Source organism: Ochotona princeps, chromosome 19, assembly GCF_030435755.1.
Source record: "Ochotona princeps isolate mOchPri1 chromosome 19, mOchPri1.hap1, whole genome shotgun sequence".
Taxonomy (NCBI): Eukaryota; Metazoa; Chordata; class Mammalia; order Lagomorpha; family Ochotonidae; genus Ochotona; species Ochotona princeps.
In genome coordinates, this window is record NC_080850.1 from 2995900 (window position 1) to 3013181 (window position 17282).

General features: G+C 55.5%; 2 protein-coding genes across 3 annotated transcripts in view; one reads left to right on the forward strand and one right to left on the reverse strand.

Moving 5' to 3' along the window:
- Positions 1 to 389: 389 nt before the first annotated feature.
- On the forward strand, positions 390 to 13502 carry KIAA1191 (KIAA1191 ortholog). Its single transcript, XM_004587404.2, has 9 exons — positions 390 to 577; positions 1330 to 1433; positions 1772 to 1852; positions 5538 to 5716; positions 8078 to 8204; positions 10607 to 10731; positions 12472 to 12578; positions 12707 to 12849; positions 12972 to 13502. The coding sequence occupies exons 3-9, from the start codon at positions 1825 to 1827 to the stop codon at positions 13184 to 13186; spliced, it is 924 nt and encodes a 307-aa protein (XP_004587461.1). The 5' UTR covers positions 390 to 577; positions 1330 to 1433; positions 1772 to 1824; the 3' UTR covers positions 13187 to 13502.
- Positions 13503 to 14433: 931 nt separating this feature from the next.
- Positions 14434 to 17282, reverse strand: part of SIMC1 (SUMO interacting motifs containing 1) — a 61465-nt gene continuing 58616 nt past the window's right edge. For both annotated transcript variants that reach the window (XM_058677472.1, XM_058677471.1), the window contains one exon: positions 14434 to 14935. In XM_058677472.1, coding sequence (XP_058533455.1) covers positions 14655 to 14935 — 281 coding nt within the window. In that variant the 3' untranslated portion in view covers positions 14434 to 14654. The remainder of the gene's footprint in view (positions 14936 to 17282) is intronic.

Sequence of the window (17282 nt, forward strand, 5' to 3'; positions counted from 1 at the left end):
CAGTGTGGCACCCAGTCCCCATAGCTACAGCCCTCAGCAGATGACGTGCGCTTTGGAACTGGGGTCTGTTTTGTCCCCCATCTCTTCCACTTCCTTAAATCTATTGCTTTGTTCCATTTGTTAACCCTTCAGAAAAAAAGAGAAATCCTTTAGGATGAAAACCCTGAGCTGGCACCTCTCCACGCCCCATTTTCCCTAGCGTGAAGGGACTCTAACTTGGGGAGGCAGGTGCCCCGACCAGCCGATTGGCGGGGGGGAGGCATTTCCTGCTGACTTGGCCTCGGTCACCTCTCACTAAGGGCCTGACGATACTCAGACTATAGAGACTACAACTCCCGGCATGCTCCAAACACCGCCGCGGACCAAGTCTCGCGCGAAGTGCCGTGGTTCCCGGTAGGGTTTATCACCCAGGCTGTCGGCGACGCGGGTGCTGAGTTCCCTGGTCGGTGCTGGGAACGTCTGTGGGTGCGGGCGCCTTCACCATGGCTCGGGGCTGGACTAGGCTACGGTCTCTCCGGATACCTGCGTCCTTGGAACCTCTCTAGTGCCGGAGTTCGGGCCGCAGGCGGGAGAGCAGGTGACCCGACGCGGGCCCTGGGCCCTCCCGGGCAGCGTCCACTGCCCATCACGGGAGAGGGTGTGTGTGTGTGTGTGTGTGTCGGTGCTGAGGGCACCCCTTGTCCATCACGGGAGAGGGTGTGTGTGTGTGTGTGTGTGTCGGTGCTGAGGGCACCCCTTGTCCATCACGGGGGAGGGTGTGTGTGTGTGTGTGTCGGGGGGCACTGTCGGTACTGAGGGCACCGCTTGTCCCGGGTAGCGTCCACTGCCCATCACGGGGGAGGGTGTGCGTGTGTCAGTGCTGAGGGCACCGCTTGTCCCTGCTGGGAGGTCTGGTCTCCGTGTCTGCGTCGCCCACCAAGGCTGGGGTCATTCTGGCTGGGTGCCCCTTTTTCCCCGGGGTCCAGGGCCTCCCTGTTCCCTCCTACCACCCAGTTCCTCACCCCTTTTCGCTCCAGCCTTTGGGGGGCCGGGCTGCGGGATGTGTCCGGTCGGGAGTGCTCCCTGTGCAGCTGCTCTTCAGGGAGGGCTTCACAGGGGTCAAGGGCAGTGTAGCCTGAAAGGGAACGTTTTGAAATCGAACGCTTTGCAAACGTTAAGAATGAGCTTGGATCTCCTGGGGTGCCTAGTGCCTTGCTGTGGGATCCGGAAGCAGTGCCTCTGGCAAAGGTTGTGGCGGATGATGAATGATGGTGTGTGTGTGTGTGTGTGTGTGTGTATGTGTGTGTGCATGCCTGCCTGTACCCATACTGGCTCTTTATCCTCACCTAGACTCTCTGCATGGATCCCTGGGAAGTCCCCTGCACAAGGCTGGACCATGCTCCTCGTTAACATCTGTCTGTCCCAGTAGTTGTCGCCTCGTCATTTCACTGTGGTAAGGTGGCTTTTTCACCAGGCGTAGTGTCTCGGCTTGTCATCTCGTGGGTGGTGAGATCCTGCCCCTGGGTGATGGGACCTGGGACCACCCCATTGGCTGGTGTGTGTTTCCACCTGGTCAGCAAGCTGTCCCACTCTGCCAGTCCCACTGGGCGGGAGCTACCTGCTGGCTGGTGTGTGTGTGTGTGTGTGTGTGTGTGTGTGTGTGTGTGTGTGTGTTTCCACCTGCCACCAAGCCCTCCCACTCCCCACACTGCCTGTGCCCATCAGTAGGGCAGCGCCAGAGCTGTCCGCTGGTGTCCATTGTCAGAAACGTCCTTTGTCATCTCCACTAGGTGGCAGGGCCTTTTGGAACCCTAGAAAGAGGAAGCATCTGGACCTGTCTTTACGATGGCTTCACAACACCCAGGCATGCCTGGTAAACTTACATTCTTTTTGCCAAAGTCACTTCTCTGCCCGGAGTGTTTTCAGCTGAGATGGATGGTATTTCCTGGGAACCATGTGTTAATGGATTCGTGTTTGTGGCCACTCGCTGCTGCTGGGTGAGTGGTTAGGCTGGGTGAGGGGACAGGCTTTGTGGAAAGGCAGTGTTAACATCCACCCAGTTGTGCTGTGAACCTTCAGTCTGGCTTGAGAAGGAGCAGCTGTCTCACTTTAGGGTGAGGTGGATTTGTTACCCAAGGGATGAAACTCACACTCTCTTTTGGGTAGGGGACAGGACACTGGAACTGGGTCATGAAATGGCACATGGCTGCATTGATTGGGTTCTGGGACAGTGATCTCTGGGCTCCTGAAATTATGGGTTCCTCTTGGTACTGTTCTCTGGGAAGGGAGGTTTTTAAGTTAAATTGGAATCATTTGTTCATTTCTGAGTCTTACTGTAGATGACAATTCTTGTTTCTTCCTGTTATTGTGAAGATTAAATGACATTAAAAAAAAAATGAGTTGAAAGTGGTGAATCTTCACCTGTTTGGCGGAAGGCAGAGGGACAGGCTTGCCTGTGCAGCTGGTTCACTCCCCAGACGCCCAGAGCGGGCAGGGCTGTGTCTGGCAGGGTCAGGCTGGGGTCAGGAGCGCACAGCCTGGCTCTGCCGTGGGCCGCAGGGACCAGCTGCTGCGGCCATGGCTACCTCCTGTCAGGGCACTTAAACCACTGGGTCAAGCCCCCTTCCCCCTGAAAATTGGTTGGTCTGTTTTTGTATTTTCTTGTAAATATTGGTTGACTTAATTTAAAAAAAAAAGATTTATTTTAATCTTTTTTTTTTTTTAACTGGAAAGGCAGATTTACAGATAGGAGAGACAGAAAGATCTTGCATATGGCTGCAACAGCGGGAGCTCAGCCTATCCAAAGCCAGGAGCCTGGAACCTCCTCCGGGTCTCCCATATGGGTACAGGGTCCCAAGGCTTTGGGCCGTCCTCGACTGCTTTCCCAGGTCACAAGCAGGGAGCTGGATGGGAAGTGGAGCAGCTGGGATATGAACCAGCGCCCACATAGGATCCTGGTGCATGCAAGGTGAGGACTGTAGCCACTAGGCTGCCACGCCAGGCCCTGTTGGTTCACTTTTCTTTTTTTTTTTCTTTTTTTAATTTTTTTTTAATAATCTTACTTAGTTGATTAGGGAACAAAGTGTCAAGGGCTACATGACTTTTCATTTTATTTATTTATTTATTTTACAAATTTTTTATTTGAAAAATCTTTTTTTTTTTTAATTTGAAAATCTTAGAGAGAGAGAGGGGTCTCCATTCCACTGATTTACTCTCCAAATGGCCACAACAGCTGGAGCTGAGCTGATCTGAAGCCAGGAGTCAGGAGCTTCTCCTGGGTCTCCCACGTGGCTGCAGGGTCCCAACTACTTGGGCTGTCCTCCGCTGCTTTCCCAGGCCACAAGCAGGGAGCTAGGTGGGAAGTGGAGCTGCCGGGACACAAACTGGCTCCCAATTAGGATGCTGCAAGGCAAGACTGAGTATTAGCCTGATGTACCACTGTGCCTGCCCCAACTTTATTTTGTTAAACAAAAATGGCCACTTTACAGAGAGAGCGGGAGAGACAAGAAAACATCTTCCTTGCGCTGGTTCACTCCCCAGATGGCTACAGTGCCTACAGCTAGGCCGGGCGGATGAGAACTGCATCTGGGCGTCCCGTGTGGGTGACAGGGCTCCAAGGACTAGGGTATCTTAATATCTTATGCTGCTTCTCCAGATGCATCAGCAGGGAACTGGATCAGAAGCGGAACAGGTGGGGCTCGAACTGGTGCTCATAAGGGATGCAGTGTTGTAGGCAGTAGCTTGACCCACTATGCCGCAATGCCTGGCCCTCGATGAGCTGACGATTGTTTCTAGGAAGGCTGTCAGGATGGCTGTGAGGACTCTAAGATGTTGTTGAACTTGCTGCCAGATTAGGTGAATGGACGGACGTCTGTCTTTCGTCCCCGGTGTGGATCGCCTTGCTCTATCTGACATCGTCAGCTTGGGTGTGAGTCTCTCATTGTCGCTGTGATTGCCAGACCCCCTGTCCCCCTCTGGGCTGGAGGGCCATGCTCGCCAGGTGGCCACTGAACAATGTCACCTAGCCTGGGTGCTGCAGGCGGTGTGAGATTTCTCTCCATTTCTCACCTACACCTGCTGGCTGGGTGACACCTGTTAAGTCACTTCTGCCTCTGTTTCCTGAGCTGGAAAATGGGAAGAACGACTGTGTAACGGGATTTGGAGGAGGGACTTGAGCACATAACAAGGAAAGTACTTAGTGTTGTGTGTGTGTGTTTCAATGGCGGCACAATGCAGATCCCAGAACGCTTGCCTATTTATTTATTTATTTATTTATTTTTAAAGATTTATTTATTTTATTACAAAGCCAGATATACAGAGAGGAGGAGAGACAGAGAGGAAGATCTTCCGTCCGATGATTCACTCCCCAAGTGAGCCGCATCGGCCGGTGCGCGCCGATCCAAAGCCAAGAACCAGGAACCTCTTCCGGGTCTCCCAATGCATTGGGCCGTCCTCGACTGCTTTCCCAGGCCACAAGCAGGGAGCTGGATGGGAAGTGGAGCTGCCGGGATTAGAACCGGCGCCCATATGGGATCCCGGGGCGTTCAAGGCGAGGACTTTAGCCGCTAGGCCACGCCGCCGGGCCCACGCTTGCCTATTTAAAGTGAACAGTTTTGGAGTTTGTAGTACATTCACATGACTGTACAACCATTACCACGAATCCGATTGGGGAATCTTTTCATCATTCCAGAAAGAAAGCCTGTTAGCAGGCTCGTTGGATCCCCTGTAGCTCCTGCACAAGGCTGGCCAATTCCTATGGCTGTCCTCCGTGGGCGCCTGGCAGCCAGTCATCCCCTTCCTGTGGGCTTATTAGTGATGATGAACAGTGATTGTGTGCGTGGGAGCTGCCTGGTGACCTCACTTGGAACTCCCGTGCTGCTGGTTCGGGACTCACTGCCAGGGAGGCTGGTGTCCTGGTGAGCTCTTACATAATTGGAACAGTGGGAAAATGTCACCTTGGACGGCGGACTCTGGACGTTAGTTCCGATATAAAAGGATTAGCAAACAACATGAGCCTTGTTCCCTGAGCACGCCCTTAGAGACCTGGCATCGCCAAAGGCCCTTCCTGGAGTTGGTCCCGGTGGGTCCTGGTTGGTGAGAGTGTTAGTCTTCAGTCCTGGGGATTGGTGCTGGTTTCTAAATCCTACTGAACGCTAAGATGCTGCACAGCGGACTGAAGCAGTTCTCAGGGTACATGGGGAGGATGAGGAGTTGGCAGTGAGACCTCAGGCGATTGTGGCATGACATTTTGGGGTGTTCCTTCTCTTCCAGGCTGTGGGTGTTCTCTGCTGTAGCTGGTGGGAAGGGAGAGCCCTGTGTGAGGGCGCCCCTGGACATGCAGCACAGCCTGCAGGCAGACGGCTTTAGGCTCTGTGCCCTTGCTTAAATTTGGGGTTTCCTACTCCAGAAGGGGTCAGTGCTGCACAGAGCGTGGGAGGGGAGGAAGGCTCAGTCTCGCTGTCCCCCTGCGTGGCCAGGCTGTTCTGGCTCGTGTGCCCGAGCTTCCCGTCCGCGTGGTAACTCACCAAACCCGACCTGACACGTGTTTCTGTCCTTAGCCCTAGAGTCCAGCGGGCCTCTAGGCAAGATGTCCCTGCCCATCGGGATGTACCGCCGGGCATTCAGCTATGACGATGCCCTTGAGGACCCCTCGCCCATGACTCCTCCTCCATCGGACATGGGCAGCATCCCCTGGAAGCCCGTCATTCCAGAGCGCAAGTATCAGCACCTCGCCAAGGTATCTAACCCTGCTGGGCACCTCTGTCCCGCCTGCCCCTTGGGCTGGCTAACCCCACAGCTTTGGGTGGCAGCCACCCCTTGGTGTGTTTCTGGGCCTCTGTTACAGCTGGTTTATCTTTTTTTATTATCTTTTTTATTCACAAGTAGAGCAGCTGTGTCGTCTCCCACCCAGGACTGTGCTGTCCCCACCCAGCTCCTGTATGCCATGGGGTGAAGTCCCAGTTCAGGGCCGGGCTGCCTCTGCAGCCACCTCCCCAGGGATCCAGCCATGCAGGTTGCCGGGCTTTCTTGTACTCAGCGCAGCAGCTGACACTGCTCCAGGGGCTTGGCCTGCCTGCGCTCCTCATCCTGCCCTCACAGCCCCTCCTGCCACTGCGTCTGCCCGCCTGGAGCGTACTGTGTTTTGCTCAGACACCTCTGGTGTAAAGGTTTGCCTGGCTCTCCATCCTCCCTCTTGAGTTCCAGCGGACCGTGCACTTGTAACTGCCTTCTCACTGCAGTGCTGCGGGTTAGGATCTTGATGGCCGGGGCCCTGTTGCGTACTGTGTAGTATCACCGAGGGCCTGCTCAGTGTCGTCTTTTTTTTTTTTTTTAAAAAAGATTTTATTATTATTGGAAAGCCGGATATACACAGAGGAGGAGAGACAGAGAGGAAGATCTTCCATCCATTGATTCACTCCCCAAGTGAGCCACAACGGGCCGGTACGCGCCAATCCGAAGCCGGGAACCTGGAACCTCTTCTGGGTCTCCCATGCAGGTGCAGTGTCCCAATGCATTGGGCCGTCCTCGACTGCTTTCCCAGGCCACAAGCAGGGAGCTGGATGGGAAGTGGAGCTGCCGGGATTAGAACCGGCGCCCATATGGGATCCCGGGGCTTTCAAGGCGAGGACTTTAGCCGCTAGGCCACGCCGCCGGGCCCTTTTTTTTTTTTTTTTTTTTAAGATTAATTTTTTTTTTTATTATTATTTCTATTGGAAAGTCAGATATACAGAGAGGAGGAGACAGACAGGAAGATCCTCTGTCCGATGATTCACTCCCCAAGTGGCTGCAACGGCTGGTGCTGCGTCGATCCGAAGCCAGGAGCCTCTTCCAGGTCTCCCACACGGGTGCAGGGTCCCAAGGCTTTGGGCCATCCTCGACTGCTTTCCCAGTTCCCAGAGAGCTGGATGGGAAGCAGGGCCACCGGGATTAGAACCAGTGATCATATGGGATCCCGGCGCGTGCAAGGCGAGGACTTTAACTACTACACTATCGTGCCGGGCCCATTATTTGTGATTCTTTGTCATGAGTTTCCCTCTGCCTCTCCCAGCCCCCATCTCATGTTCCCCGATAGCTCTGCGGGAAATGCCCTCTGTCAGTTTTCTATTGAAGTCTGACCCTGTCGGTTGTCAGAAAAACCAGTCCGTGGGAACACTGGGAGTCAGGGACTTCAGGCCTGTGATGGCAAAGGCTGAGCCCCCTACAGGGGCCCAAGGGGAAGGTTAGTGGGGCTTCTGGGGCTCATCCCTCTTTGGTCACGAGGACGGCTGGCTGCCACCCGGGCAGAGGCTGGGCGTCCAGGTTTCTGTGGTGGCCCAGCCGCAGCAGCTGACGGCTCGGAACAGCTGTTCTCTCCAAGAAGGGAGCGCTGCGCCGGACCCTTGACATGCATTCTTTCATTCGCCCAGACTGTCCACGTGTTGGGCCGCGTCAGCCATCTTTGGGCAAGGAAACATGGGTTCCCGTTCTACTTGAGTGAGATCATAGCTGGGAAGCGTAGCTGCTGCTGGGTGGCAGGGGGTGGCATCCCAGTCCTTCTCTGGCCTCTTCCTTTGTGACCATTTTTCTCTTCAGACCCTTTGGAATAGCAGAGAACATGGAATGACCCGAGTCCTCCTCTCTGCTGGGAGAGGGCCTCTGCATGAGCTCGGGTGTTTAGATGAGGGGCTGAATCCGCTGTTGGCTGGGCTCACAAGGCCATTGCCCGAGTCTTGAGAGCGGCGGTTCTTCATGTGTGTGTGGGGATCAGCGGTGGCACCGGAGCACTCGCTAGGAACGTGAATTCTTGCGTCTTGCTGCAGCAGCCGGAGCGTTCTGTGGAAGAAGCTCAGCGGTGTCTTTCGCAAAGCCTCGGGATTTTCTCGCTCACCAGGTTGCAGGTGCTCTGCTGGATGCCGTGTGGCCTGGGCCCAGGCTGGGGACGGAGGAGCCTTAGAGCTTCGGATTCCAGCTTGCCCACTTGATAAACTCAAGCTAGTCAGTCGAGTGATGTCCTGCTCCGTGGTCTCTGTGGGTGCTGGAGATGGCCACTGCTCTCTTCCGAGAGTTGCCATGTGCCCAAAGCACTCCGCTGCGTGCTTCCCTGCCCTCTGTTGAACAGGTGGAGGAAGGAGAGGCCCGTGCGTCAACCCCTGCCGTGGCTCTGTCGGCGTCCGTGGAGAGCGTGGACAAGGTGCCGGTGGTGAAGGCCAAGGCCACCCACGTCATCCTGAGTTCACTGATCACGAGTAAGCCTGAAGGGAAGCTTGCTGCCCTCACTGGCCTCCCTTGGGATCTGGCTGCCCTCCCCGGCCCCCAGCTTGATGCTCTTTGGAGACGGCCAATTTGTGGAACGTGAAGCAGCTCAGTTGGGTTGGGCGTACCCGCTACTTTGGGGGCCCTCATCTCACTCTCCTGTCATTTGTGAGCAAGTCACTGAACTCTGCAGACTGTTGCCCCTTGATAGAGCGGGGCAGCAGGCCAGCAGGTGGTCAGGGGTAGAGAGCCAGGAGCTGCTGCCGCCCCCTGCCCAGTCAGCCCACTGAGGTGCACCACCTGCCACAGGTTTCTGATCTGGTTTTCAATTGAACAGCTCAATTTCGGTGCATCAGGAGAAGGGCCAGGTTTGGTGTGTGCCTTGGATGTGGTCCTAACGCAGAGAGAGTGTGTGGTTTTGTTTTGAACCCGGTAGGGTGTGATCTGGCCCTTCTGGTTGCTGGGGAAGTTAACGATGACCAGCTGTGAGCTCTGCTCAGCAGCAGGCTGTCTGGACCAGGGCAGGGTGGTGTAAAAGGGCTGTAGACATTCTCCACGGTTGGCAGGCTTTCAGAGTCAAAGCCCTTGCTGTCTTCCCCAGGATAGCTTCTGGTCCACGCTTCATACCTTGGTCTCCTCGTCCTCACGCTGCAGTGCACAGGGCGGATCAGTGCTTGCTGGTTGATTTGGCAAGCGTCCGCAGTGTCAGAGCTGAGCTCCTCGTGGGGCACGGCGTCATTTCTGCATGGAGAACACGGCTGCACCAGGCAGACTGTTTGTTTGATACCCGGATGTGCTACAGGCACGGGGCCCTTGGCTGACCCGGTCACGTCCACTTACATTTGTGTTTTTTTTTTTTTTAAAGATTTATTCATTTTATTACAGCCAGATATACACAGAGGAGGAGAGACAGAGAGGAAGATCTTCCGTCCGATGATTCACTCCCCAAGTGAGCTGCAACGGGCCGATGCGCGCCGATCCGAAGCCGGGAACCTGGAACCTCTTCCGGGTCTCCCACACGGGTGCAGGGTCCCAATGCATTGGGTTGTCCTCAACTGCTTTCCCAGGCCACAAACAGGGAGCTGGATGGGAAGTGGAGCTGCCGGGATTAGAACCGGCGCCCATATGGGATTCCGGGGCTTTCAAGGCGAGGACTTTAGCTGCTAGGCCACGCCGCCGGGACCTACATTTGTGTTTTTATGTTGTAGATACGAGACAGGCCAGTCTGGTGTTTCCAGCTAATCCTGCTGTGAATATTGCTATAATTTTTTTCATTAAAAAAAAACTAGCCGCACGTACAATTCCGGTACTGGTGGATTCACTTACTCCCTTTTCAGTGTGTAGGTCAGGTGACTAGCTGGTAAGTGAACAGGTTTTTTGTTTTTTTTTTTTAAAGGTTTGTTTTAGTTTTATTTGAAAGGCAGACTTTCAGAGAGAAGGCAAGACAGAGTACTCTTCCATCCGTTGGTTCACTTCCCAGATGGCTGCATGGCCAGAGCTGAGCTGATCTGAAGTTGGGAGCCAAGAGCCTCCTCTGGGTCTCCCACATGAGTACAGGGTCCCAAGGCTTTGGGCCGTCCTCGACTGCTTTCCCAGGCCACAGGCAGGAAGCTGGATGGGAAGTGGGGCAGCCAGGACACAAATCAGTAGTGCCCTTATGGGATGCCAGTGCCACTGACGTAAGCTTAGCCTGCTCTGCCACAGGGTCAGTCCCAAGAGCAGGAGTGCCTTGCTGCCTTCGTTGTCTCTGCTTCTGGTTCTGGTGGCAGCACCACAGAAGGGGACCTCCGCAGGCCCCCCTGGCATTCGGGCTGTGGACTCTGGGCTGCCAGCTGCCGCATTCCCGCCATCTCTGTACAGTCAGTGCCTCTCCCTCGCTGGGAATGACGAGGGAGTCCGCCCAGACGGACGGGCCACGTGCAGCTGGGCAAGCGCTGTACAAGCCTTTCCACACGTGAGACACAGCGTCTGTGGACTTGGGCTGGCCCATGGCGGAGTCTGGTTTAAATGGGATTGGTATCGTGGTGCCATGTGAGTTTTGTGTGGGTGGTGAGGTTAGGGAATCTTAGAAAACTTGGTATTTGGGCCAGTTTTCCAGCATCTCAGTGTCAGCCGCTTTGTCCACGTTGCTTTCCTAAATCCAGAGAAGATGTTCCAGGGTGCCAACAAGCGGGGGCTCAGCAGTGTTCGCCTGGCACTCCTGAGCTGCCCGGCCAGGCGCAAGCTGCACCTCTGTGTGATGTGGCACCAGCTTGCAGCTGCCCTGAGGGCCTCCGCGCGAGGTTGGGCAGTGTTCCTGGCAGTGCCCGTCTCCAGGGTGGCCAGTGTGCTCTCACTTCCTGGGAGGTCTGCCCTGGGGGTGGGCTTGACCGTCAGTCATCTCCTCTGTCCCCAGAGCAGACCCAGGAAAGCATTGAGCGCTTCGAGCAGCAGGCAGGGCTGCGGGATGCCGGCTACACGCCGCACAAAGGCCTCACCACCGAGGAAAACAAGCACCTGCGGGTGGCAGAAGCGCTCCAGGTAAGCTTGTCCCCTAGGCATGCTCAGAAGACAACACCTGCGCCCTCAGGCTCGGGACGGCGGGGGTCCAAGCCCCCCCCCCCCCCACTCGGCTGGCTGCTGCTTTGGAGAGTGCTGGCAGGAGGACCTAGAACCGGGGGAGCCCTCTCCATGCTGGCATTTCCTTAGCCTCCAAGTGTCTGCCTATGGTCTGCTCGTGGACCAGTGGCCGTCCTTTGCCTGCACTGGTGAGGAGGACCGAGGCACTCTCAGCTCGCGGGTGTGGGACGTGTGGGCGCTTGGTGAATGTGACAAGGCTGTGGTCTGTGACTTGGGGCTGGGCTTGGAGAGGAGCCAAAGGGAGTCTCACCAGTGGACGTGTTAGTGGGAGTGGGGAAGCTGCATCTTGTTCCGTATTTAGGTTTTTCACAATTTAAATGTGGAATTGGAATGATTTTGCTCTCACTTCTAAAATTCAAAGAATGTGACGAGGATTTAATTGATAAAGAAATATTTGAGTGAATAAAAGTCTCAGATGACTTCTGAAGACCACTTTTTGCTAGGGAGTGCCCTGTGGCTTGCATCCGTTGAATCTTCATGTAGACCCTGCTCGCTGTTTCGTCAGTGGAGAGTGAGGTCCTGGGTCATATGCCCAGCCAGTCTTGGTACGGCACCTCAACAAGTGTCCCATTTGCTGTAGGGTTTTTTCCTTCCATGCATCTGGCTCTTGATTACAAGGCTGACTGTGAAGGGGCACAGGGGTAGCTCAGAAGCTGGGACTGCCTGCCACAGGCCAGGCCAGGGCTCTGCCCATTCTGTCCCTGGCTTAGGAGAGTGGGCCTGCCCCGGGGTGGCCCTGGGTGAGGACACGCACAACCTTGCCCACTGTTGGCAGTTTGGAGCTGGCCCTTTTGCAGACTAACTTCACACAGCACTGCTAGGGGGATCGGGTGGGCCGGGGCCACTGCGGACAGAGGGGCACAGCCAGTGTCCGACCGCTGATTTGCAGTTGAGCAGTCCGCCTCATCAGATGGAGGCGCTGACAGGTTGGCCATGTCCTGCCTCTTGGCCACAGGAGTGGGACACAGGGCGGGCAGAAGTGCCGGAAGTTAGCCTCATTTTGTAAGGCATCACTGGCTGACACGGCTGGCTCTGTAGAGTGGGGGCACTGAGAGCAGTGGTCAGGGCTGCATCTTGGACAAGCAGGACCCCACTAAGACATGGAGAGTCAAGTTTGCTGTGGGGCCCTGCTCCTGCAGTGGGGTGGGTGTGTCTCTCCCTGCCAGACTGCTAGTCTGGGGAGGGACATGGCCAGGGGAGAACAGCCGTTCAGAGGAAGGGAGGGAGTATATGGCCGCAGAGGCTGGGCACAGCGTGGCCTGGACGCTGAGATAGCTCTGGGCCCTGCTGAATGGTTAAGGGGGCCGGCTGGAGAGCTGGCTCTTCCACTTCCTGGCAGGGTGGCTGTGGGAAATGACTTCATTTTGTTGCTGGCCAAAGCCCTGGCACAGAGTTTGTAGCTCAGGGCAGGTTTGGGATGGAGCAGAATGAATCCTCAATTACAGAAAGATACAGCCACATCCAGTGTGGTGAACTGAATGAATATTCTTCATGTAATCCCAGATTATTCTGCCCGGGAAGGTTCTCTCTTGTGCTTCAAGTTAGGGTATGAGCCAGGTTGTTTATGTCTGGACTTGGCTGTGCGGGGGCCACTGTGTGCTTATGCCCATCTAAACCACTTCCTCTCACCCGCCTGGCCAGAAGCTGAAGCTGCAGAGCGGAGAGACCACCAAGGCAGAGAGGCAGCCTGCGTCAGTCCCGTCCAGCCCGAGCAACAGCCCCCTCTCATCCCCCAAGCAGGGGCCCAGGTGAGCCCTGCCCCGGCCTCTGGCCAGTCAGTGCTCCCCAGGGACAAGGGCAGCTCACAGGCAGGGTGTGCCGCTGCGGCCTGACGTGTGTGAGGAGGATGTGTGACCATTGTGTTTTATTCTTTCAGAGGCTGGTTCACTTCCGGCTCCTCCACAGCCTTACCTGGCCCAAATCTTAGCACCATGGATCCTGGCGCTGGGGACAAGGACAGGAGCTCAGCCGAGAAATGGAGCCTCTTCGGGCCGAGACCCCTCCAGAAGTCTGATTCCGGTGAGGCAGTCCCTTCATTCAAACAGACCCCCACCCTGGCAGGTACCGCGGCATGCTGTCCTTGCACGCTGCGGGTCACCTGCTGACCCTGGGCACGTGTGTTCCCTGCTTTACTCGTGTAGGAGGTTTTGCCATCCAGGCCTACAGAGGAGCCCAGAAGCCCTCGCCCATGGAAGTGATGCGTGCTCAGGCCACCCGGATGACTGAAGACCCCGCGACCTTCAAGCCGCCCACGATGGACATCCCAGGGACGGAGGGGAAGAAGGCGCCACCTCCGCCGCGGACACATCACCTCAAACCCCGGGACCTGAACGTGCTTACCCCCACGGGCTTCTAGAGCTTCCGGAGCGGTGCCTCCTGCACCCTAACCCCCTGACCTCAGCTGACATAGGAAAGGCAGATTCCACACATTCCCCCCACTTAGAGCTGGAGACAGCCGGCTCTGGAGCAACGCCAGCAAAGCCCATTCTTGCCAGCTGGAAGAGGCTGTTTTGTCCTGCTGTGAGGTTACGTGGTCTCGACAGCCACACGTGGAGCACCCCCTCCAACCCCCGACCTGGATTTGTGTCACTGACCCCAGGCCTGAGCCTGCCCATCGCACCCAGGGTAACCATGTTTGTGCTGTTCCAGCTGCCAGGCTTGGCTCAGCCTGAGCCCTGATCGGTCACAGCGTGGCAGCGCTCAGGGCCCAGCGGGGCTGCTGGTGCTGGGCTCCTGCCGGGCCCAGGAGGGACCTGGGAACCTCTGGTGAGCCGGTGTGGCTGGAGGCACGCTTGTCCTAGACGTTCAGAACAAACACTAGTCCTGCGGATCTTTGCTTGCCCTTTGGAGTGACATAAATCCAACTCCAATCCGATGGAAGACCAAGGGGGAAGCGGATGGCAGCCTTGTAGTAAACAAGAGTTTGGTGATCTGTCTCGAGGCTCGGGCGAGACTCGCGTGGCCTCGTGTTGATTTCCTGATGCGGGTCAGGGCCCGAACCTTGTGGGGGTGAGTGTGTGAGTATTGAAGAAGTCACTTATATTCTAACAAGCGTTTCTCACCAACACCACACGTGTTAGCGCTCACGGTGCACTCGGAGAGCAGCTTAACTGGGGTGGTCGCACGTTTCTGTAGGAGAGACACGCTGGCGCCCAGAACCACCAGGACAATTCATTTATTTGTTGCTTCTGTTAGCTCTCTCGTTTTGACAATAAAAACCCTTCCTACTTTCTGAGATGTGGGTGCCGGCCTGTTGGTCCTGGGGGTGGCCGCTCCCTCTGCCTGCCCACCCTCACAGAACCTCTGCGGGGGGAACTTGGGATTTTGAAAAATCTGCCTTTTTATTGTGTTCTTTTCACATCACACGTTTGGTTTCACACTGGAGCCTTTTCTCCCCCCGCCCCCTTCCTTGCCGATGGGCCACAGAGTCAGCTCCACAGCTTAACAGGGGAAAAATAGCTTTTTTCTAGAACTGGGCGGCAGGACCTGGAATGACACAACGTTGATGTTTCACGTCTGTTGGGCAAAGGGGTTCTTTACTCACTTCTTGAGTGGCAGCATTAAAACATATCGTGCATATAGTATTACTTCTTTAAAAAAAAGTATAGATAAATAATTTATTAAAAAATATATACACCTTGTATATTGAAGCCAGACTGGAGAACAGGCTACAGGCAGGATTATAAAAAGGTACACATCAAAGACTAGAAAGTTCTTTCAGCCTCAGGCTAGTGAGAAGTGTGGCCTTGGGAGAGTTTGAACTACTCCCCAGATCACCAGAGCTCCCAGGAGCCTGGGGCTAGAGTTCAGGAGGTACCTGGTGGTCAGTGCTTGGCAAGCCCTGAGGGGCTGCTCCAGTTCTTGGAAGCAGGCTCTGCATCCGGGTTCAAGTCCGCAGCGTAGAAGAGCAGGAGCTTCAACAAGTGGACCTTGTCTTGGAGCTGGGGCACGAGGGGCTCCCCCAGCATCTGCACCAGGCGGCTGCGGAACGCCTCGATCTGCTTCTCCACGTCCAGCACCGTGATGTCGTCGCCTTGCTGGGGCTTGGGCTTAACCCTCTTGATGATCAAGTCTTTGCGATCGATCACCGAGCTCCGCAGGTGCTCTGCAAGACAAGTGGGCTGGACTGCCGTGACCTGCTTTTTACTCCTTTATGACCCGAGAGGGCCAATTTCAGTGAGGAGGAGCTCAGTGTAAGACTTGTTTAACTAGGAGCTGGTGTCAAAGTGCAGTGGGTTAGGCCGCCGCCTGGGGTGCCAGGATCCTATACTGAGTGCCCGTTTGTGTCTCAGCCGGTCTGTTTGCACTCCAGCTCTGCGCTAACGCTCCTGGGAAAGTCCTGGAGGATGGCCCAAGTGCTGTGGCCCCGTGACCCACATGGGGACATGGCCGCAGCTCCCGTCCCAGCCCTGTTGGGGCGGAACCAGTAGATGGAAGATCTCGCAAGCTGCCGCTCCCTCTCTGCCACTCTGCCTTTCAAGTGAAAAAAAGATCATTTTTGTTTTTGAAGGAGTTGTTGACTGACCTCTGGGACTGAGCCCGGCCACGGGAGTGCCTGTGCTACCGCCATTCCCCAGAGGTCTCTGTTCTCAGTTCTCTGATCTTGGGGGTGGGGGGAACTGGACCCAGTTTCAGTTCTCTTCCTTTGTTGATTTAAACGAGGAGCTTGGATTAAGTAATGAAAGGGTATTTCACACAACCACTTAGGAAAAAGCCTGGAGTGAGCTTTGACCATCTTTAGGGAGATTTCTGAATGCGCTGAGGCCTGTGCTGTCCTACTTTATGGCAGTACTTCTGAAGCGATTCCGGGTACTGCAGAGCAGACCAAACACTCACAGCTATACGCTGGGGACCAAAGGTTCTCTCCGTGGGAGGAGCGCCCTGAGGTGTGGCATGGGAAGAGGAGAATCCCAGGGACTAGGGACAGCAATTGGAAGTACTGGTATCAATGTGTATTTGAAAAAAAAAAAGCAGGCCGTTTCCTAGTTTTGCCTGAGAAGAGGCCTAGCAACAGAGATGCCCTGGCAGCGGGCAGCCTCCTCAGCCCAGAGGGGCCGGGCTTCTGTTCCCCGGCCCCCCTTCTCCACCAGAGCCAGCACTGCCAGAGCACAGGGAGTCTACGAGTGTGCCAAGACGGTCACAGTGGACCTGGCTTCCCGCGTGAACCGAACGCTCAAAGACGGACGGACACCTGCCCGGGAGAGACGCCCACTGGACGGAGGCTCCTGTTAGCTGCGTTTGGATGATGTAATCAGAAAAAAATGACAAAAACGGACTATGTTAACACGATCACATACAGTTGTGGGGAACACAGTGAATGAAACAGTGGTCACTGTGGTCAACAGAAATCTTGGGGATACTGAGGGCAGCAGCCTGTGTGCTGGGCCTTGCAGGGGGAGGAGGCCACTATGCAACTGTCCAGCGAAAGGACAGGCCAAGAACGGGGCCAGCGGGGGCAAATGCCCAGGCGGAGGCAGCCTGGTTGCACAGTGAGTTGGAGCCGGGGGTGAGCCCGGTGGTGGCCTGGGCCATGCAGCCACAGGGACTGCAGGGTTCTGCCCAGGGCAGTGGGAGCCATGTCCTCTGCTGCTGGGACGAGAGCCTTCAAGTGGACTCTGGCTTCCAGAGCCGAGACATGTGGTGTGCTGAAAAGAAAGGGGGAAAAGCTGATCCAAAGGGTGAAATGAGAAAAGGCCTGAGGTGCAAGGGATGAAATAGTGCAGGGAATTTAAAGCAGCAAAGCTTGGCAGTGCTGTAAGCCCTGCCTGTGAGGCAGGAAGTCCTTGGCAGATGAACTTGAGCCTCCTGGAGCCGTTTGGCAAGGTCCCAGGTTTCAGGCTTTGTCAGCACGAAGGCCTCAGCCCAGAGCTGCTGAGCGCCGTGAGGGCAGAGCATGTGGCTCAGCATGTTTTAACTAACAGCGTTTTTTGTTTTGTTTTGTTTTTCCTAGATAGTAATTTTTTTGTTTTTTTACTCAGAAGGCAGAACGAGAGAGAGAAAGAGACTGAGAGAGCTTCTGGGCCCGGCGTGGTAGCCTAGCGGCTAAAGTCCTCGCCTTGAATGTGCCGGGATCCCATATGGGCACCAGTTCTGGTCCCGGCGGCTCCACTTCCCATCCAGCTCCCTGCTTGTGGCCTGGGAAAGCAGTCCCAAGGCCTTGGAACCCTGCACCCGCATTGGAGACCCACGCGGCATCGGACTGGCTACTGGCTTTGGATTGGCTCAGCTCCAGACGGTACACTTGAGGAGTGAATCATTGGACGGAAGGTCTTCCTCTCTGTCTCTCCTCCTCTCTGTATATATGGATTTCCAATAACAATAAATAAACCTTAAAAAGAAAAAAAAAAAAGATCTTCCACCTACTGGTCCACTCTTCAAATGGTTGTGGGACTGGCCTGAAGCCGAGAGCTTCTTCAGCTTCTTCAGCGCTCACATGGCTGCAGGGGCCCAAA